Source organism: Poromitra crassiceps, assembly GCF_964638095.1.
Source record: "Poromitra crassiceps genome assembly, chromosome: 9".
NCBI lineage: Eukaryota > Metazoa > Chordata > Actinopteri > Beryciformes > Melamphaidae > Poromitra > Poromitra crassiceps.
This window is the reverse complement of record NC_139630.1, coordinates 56494526-56498407: the sequence shown is the minus strand read 5'-3', so window position 1 is coordinate 56498407 and position 3882 is coordinate 56494526. Positions and strand designations below refer to the sequence as shown.

At 46.9% G+C, this 3882-nt stretch overlaps 1 protein-coding gene across 1 annotated transcript in view; it reads left to right on the top strand.

The window, feature by feature from the left end:
- The window catches only part of LOC310782884 (heparan sulfate glucosamine 3-O-sulfotransferase 5), an 84497-nt gene extending 80615 nt beyond the window's left edge, over positions 1-3882 (top strand). The window contains exons 2-3 of the mRNA XM_083643674.1: positions 1-87; positions 1942-3882. The exon at positions 1-87 is cut by the window's left edge and continues 55 nt beyond it. Coding sequence (XP_083499800.1) covers positions 1-87; positions 1942-2872 — 1018 coding nt within the window. The 3' untranslated portion in view covers positions 2873-3882. The remainder of the gene's footprint in view (positions 88-1941) is intronic.

The following is a 3882-nucleotide window of genomic DNA, read 5'->3' as shown; positions in this document are numbered from 1 at the left end:
ACTGCTCAGACAGAAGCTCTTCGTTCTGGGCAGCATCGCTATCGGAAGTCTCCTCTATCTTGTGGCCCGGGTCGGGACCTTGGATAGGTGGGTCAGAACACTACTACGTTATATTTGAAGTCATAATCTGTAACGTTTTCATATCAATAGCTGGCACTGTGGCCCCGCCCCTGCGTTACATCGCTGGCTTGCTGGGGCATGGTGCTAGAAATTGTGTTGGAGGACCAGTAGGAGGTGCTCTTTCCTCTGCACTCCTGAATAATAACCCCACCCCCCAATGCCCCAGGGCAGAGATAGGATCTCTGTCCTGTGAGTGAGCAGTGAGCACCTTCCTTCAGATGAGATGTTAAACCGAGGTCCTGATTCTCTGTGGTCAGTAAAGATCCCATCAGCACTCTTCACAAGAGTAGGGGGGTGTGACCCTGGTGCCCTGACGGGTGTGACCCCGGTGCCCTGGGGGGTGTAACCCCGGTGCCCTGGGGGGTGTAACCCCGGTGCCCTGGGGGGTGTAACCCTGGTGCCCTGGGGGGTGTAACCCCGGTGCCCTGGGGGGTGTAACCCCGGTGCTCTGGGGGGTGTAACCCCGGTGCCCTGGGGGGTGTAACCCTGGTGCCCTGGGGGGTGTAACCCTGGTGCCCTGGGGGGTGTAACCCCGGTGCTCTGGGGGGTGTAACCCCGGTGCCCTGGCTAAATTCCCACACAGGCCTTCCTTCCATCATGGCCACCTAATCATCCCTCAATATCTAATTGGCTCTTTTTGTCCTCAACTCTCCACTGTGATAGGCTGATGTGTGGTGAGCATGCTACACATCAGTGTACCTCCACCCCCCCCCCCCCCCCACACACACACACACACACAAATATGTAAAGTGATTTGTGTGCCTTGAGAAATGCTATACAAATCCAAACAATTATTATTAATACATTTGTTTGGCTGCCCTCTATCCCTGATTGATATAACACAATGCAACCTATTCACCTTATGTAGCCCCGCCCACTTGAATCACGACTTCCTGTTCAAAACGCCGGCTGTTTACCTGCTCAAACTAGTCTGACTCACCTGGTCAAACCTAGTTTGACTCATATTATGAGTCAGACTAGGTTTATGAGGCACAGGAAGATGTGATGGGATGTGCAGTGCACTAACACCACAGTAACGAATGTCAAAAAATGTCGCCAAGATCAATAAAAAACAATCTTGCGATTATTACTTCCACCAAACCAAACATTTCATTTCATATTAAACGATTCCTTGTAATCTTATAATTAAATTGCCTAAATTAATTAAATTAAATTGTCTGTCATGATTTGTGTCACGTTTTGTGTCAAACGTGATGTCCCTGCCGACCGATAGCAACACACACACGCGCACACACACACACACACACACACACACACACACACACACACACACACACACACACACACACACACACACAACCGGGCCTCGTACTAGGGCTGTGAATCTTCACTGGCCTCACGATTCGATTCGATTAAGATGCAGAGGGCTATGATTCGATTCGATTACGATTATCGATGCATCTTAAATCGATCCATCACTTTTTTCCCAATACATGATTTATTTTTTCTCACTTTCTTTTTTCTCACTGTGTGGCTACTTTTTATTATGATCCATATAAACAACTGCATGTACTTCCATTATATTTTATTCGATTATAAAAATAAATAAATAATAATAATAATAATAATAATTAATCATCGATTTTTGACATTTGTGAATCGATGCAGAATCGTGCACGTCCGCATCGCGATGCATCTTATAATCGATTATTTTTGACACCCCTACCTCGTACTGGGCCGGAGGCAGGCCCACCAAACTAACTGGATCTAACTAGATTATTAGGCTGCGTTAGATAAATTATTATATTGAGACTGAGGATGTTTGTGTAATAATGTATTCTTTCTTTTTGTCTTATTCAGGCTTCAGCCCATTTGCCCCATTGAGAGCAGACTGGCCCCTCCTGAGCCGGAGCAGATCCCTCTGCGCAGCCTGCAGTTTAAGCGTGGCCTGCTACATGAACTGCGTAAGGGCAATGCCACCAAAGAGCAGATCCGCCTGCACAACCTGGTCCAGCAGCTGCCTCGGGCCATCATCATTGGGGTGCGCAAGGGGGGCACCCGCGCCCTACTCGAGATGCTCAACCTGCATCCGGCCGTGGTCAAGGCCTCGCAGGAGATCCACTTCTTCGACAACGACCAAAACTACGCCCGGGGCATCGACTGGTACAGGGAGAAGATGCCCTTCTCCTTCCCCCACCAGATCACCATCGAGAAGAGCCCCGCGTACTTCATCACAGAGGAGGTCCCCGAACGCATCTTCAAGATGAACTCCTCCATCAAGCTGCTGATCATCGTGCGTGAGCCCACGACGAGAGCCGTGTCAGACTACACGCAGGTGCTGGAAGGCAAGGAGCGCAAGAACAAGACCTACCACAAGTTTGAGAAGCTGGCCATCGACGGCAACACCTGCGAGGTGAACACAAAGTACAAAGCGGTCCGCACCAGCATCTACACCAAGCACTTGGAGCGCTGGCTGAAGTACTTCCCTGTGGAGCAGTTCCACATCGTGGACGGGGATCGGCTCATCACAGACCCGCTGCCGGAGCTGCAGCTTGTGGAGCGCTTTCTCAACCTCCCCTCGAGGATCAGTCAGTATAACCTGTACTTCAACGCCACCAGGGGATTTTACTGTCTGCGATTTAACATTGTCTTCAACAAGTGCCTGGCAGGCAGCAAGGGGCGCATACATCCCGAGGTGGACCCATCGGTGGTGGCTAAACTGCAGAAGTTCTTTCACCCCTTCAATCAGAAGTTTTACCAGATCACTGGTAGGACCTTCAACTGGCCATGATGAGCTTGGAGCTTCTGAAGTGAGGTCGTTCGGCCGAGCATTTTTAAAATGCCAGGCTGGACAAATTTCAAAAGATATTAATAGCACTTTGATTGAATTTATTACAAGAATGACATTGTGACCAAATATTAAAGGACGTTGTTGTATGTTTGTTTTTAAGTGTGCGAAGGTCAAGAGAAGTCGTTTGAAGGTTTGACTAAGAGATTCCGTTTATAGCACTTGATCTTGCAAAATATTTCACCTGTCTGCCATGAAAACACACACACACACACCCAGGTGTTGAAGTAAGCGGTGCAGGTTTGTGCAGGTCGGACCCTTATCCCCCACTCCTTCGGGGGGGAGGGGCCTAGGCTACATCTCGGCTCACATCTCGGCCATAACGGACGGACGGACGGACACACATGTCACTTATAGGAGTGGCTGCACCGCTTAAAAAAGATCCAGTACTTAAGTGTGTGATTAACTAAAGACATTATTTTTTACTTTACCATATTGCTTTTCAAAAGACTATCAACAACCCAACATTCATGCTGTTATGATAAGCTTTAAGTGTGATCTCTTTCCATGATAAAACACCATAAAGGCAGACAAAATGTATTTGAAAAGCAACAAAATCATTTTTTTGTTTGTTACACAATCACACTGTTTATTTGATCCAACTGCATGTGCAATCATACCATTTTTACATTGTACACTCTTAAGTTTCTTTTTCATCCGATATCATTGTATTATTTCACAATATTGTGTTTATATTTTCAATAAATACTGTGGTTACTCCATATCCTTTAGTTATTTTTCTGAGCACAACAGAACCAAACCCGAAGACAGAAAAGACTGATAAGGATATGCAGTGTTTCAAGCTCGACTCAAACCATGTCTAAAAGCTCCAAGCATTTACGATTCCAGCTTGTGTTATATTGTAACTCTGTTGCTTTTTCCCCAACATTGGTTCGCTTGGCAAAAAGCCATAGTAAAAAGCCATCGTCAAACCAACTGTTTATTCTATGATG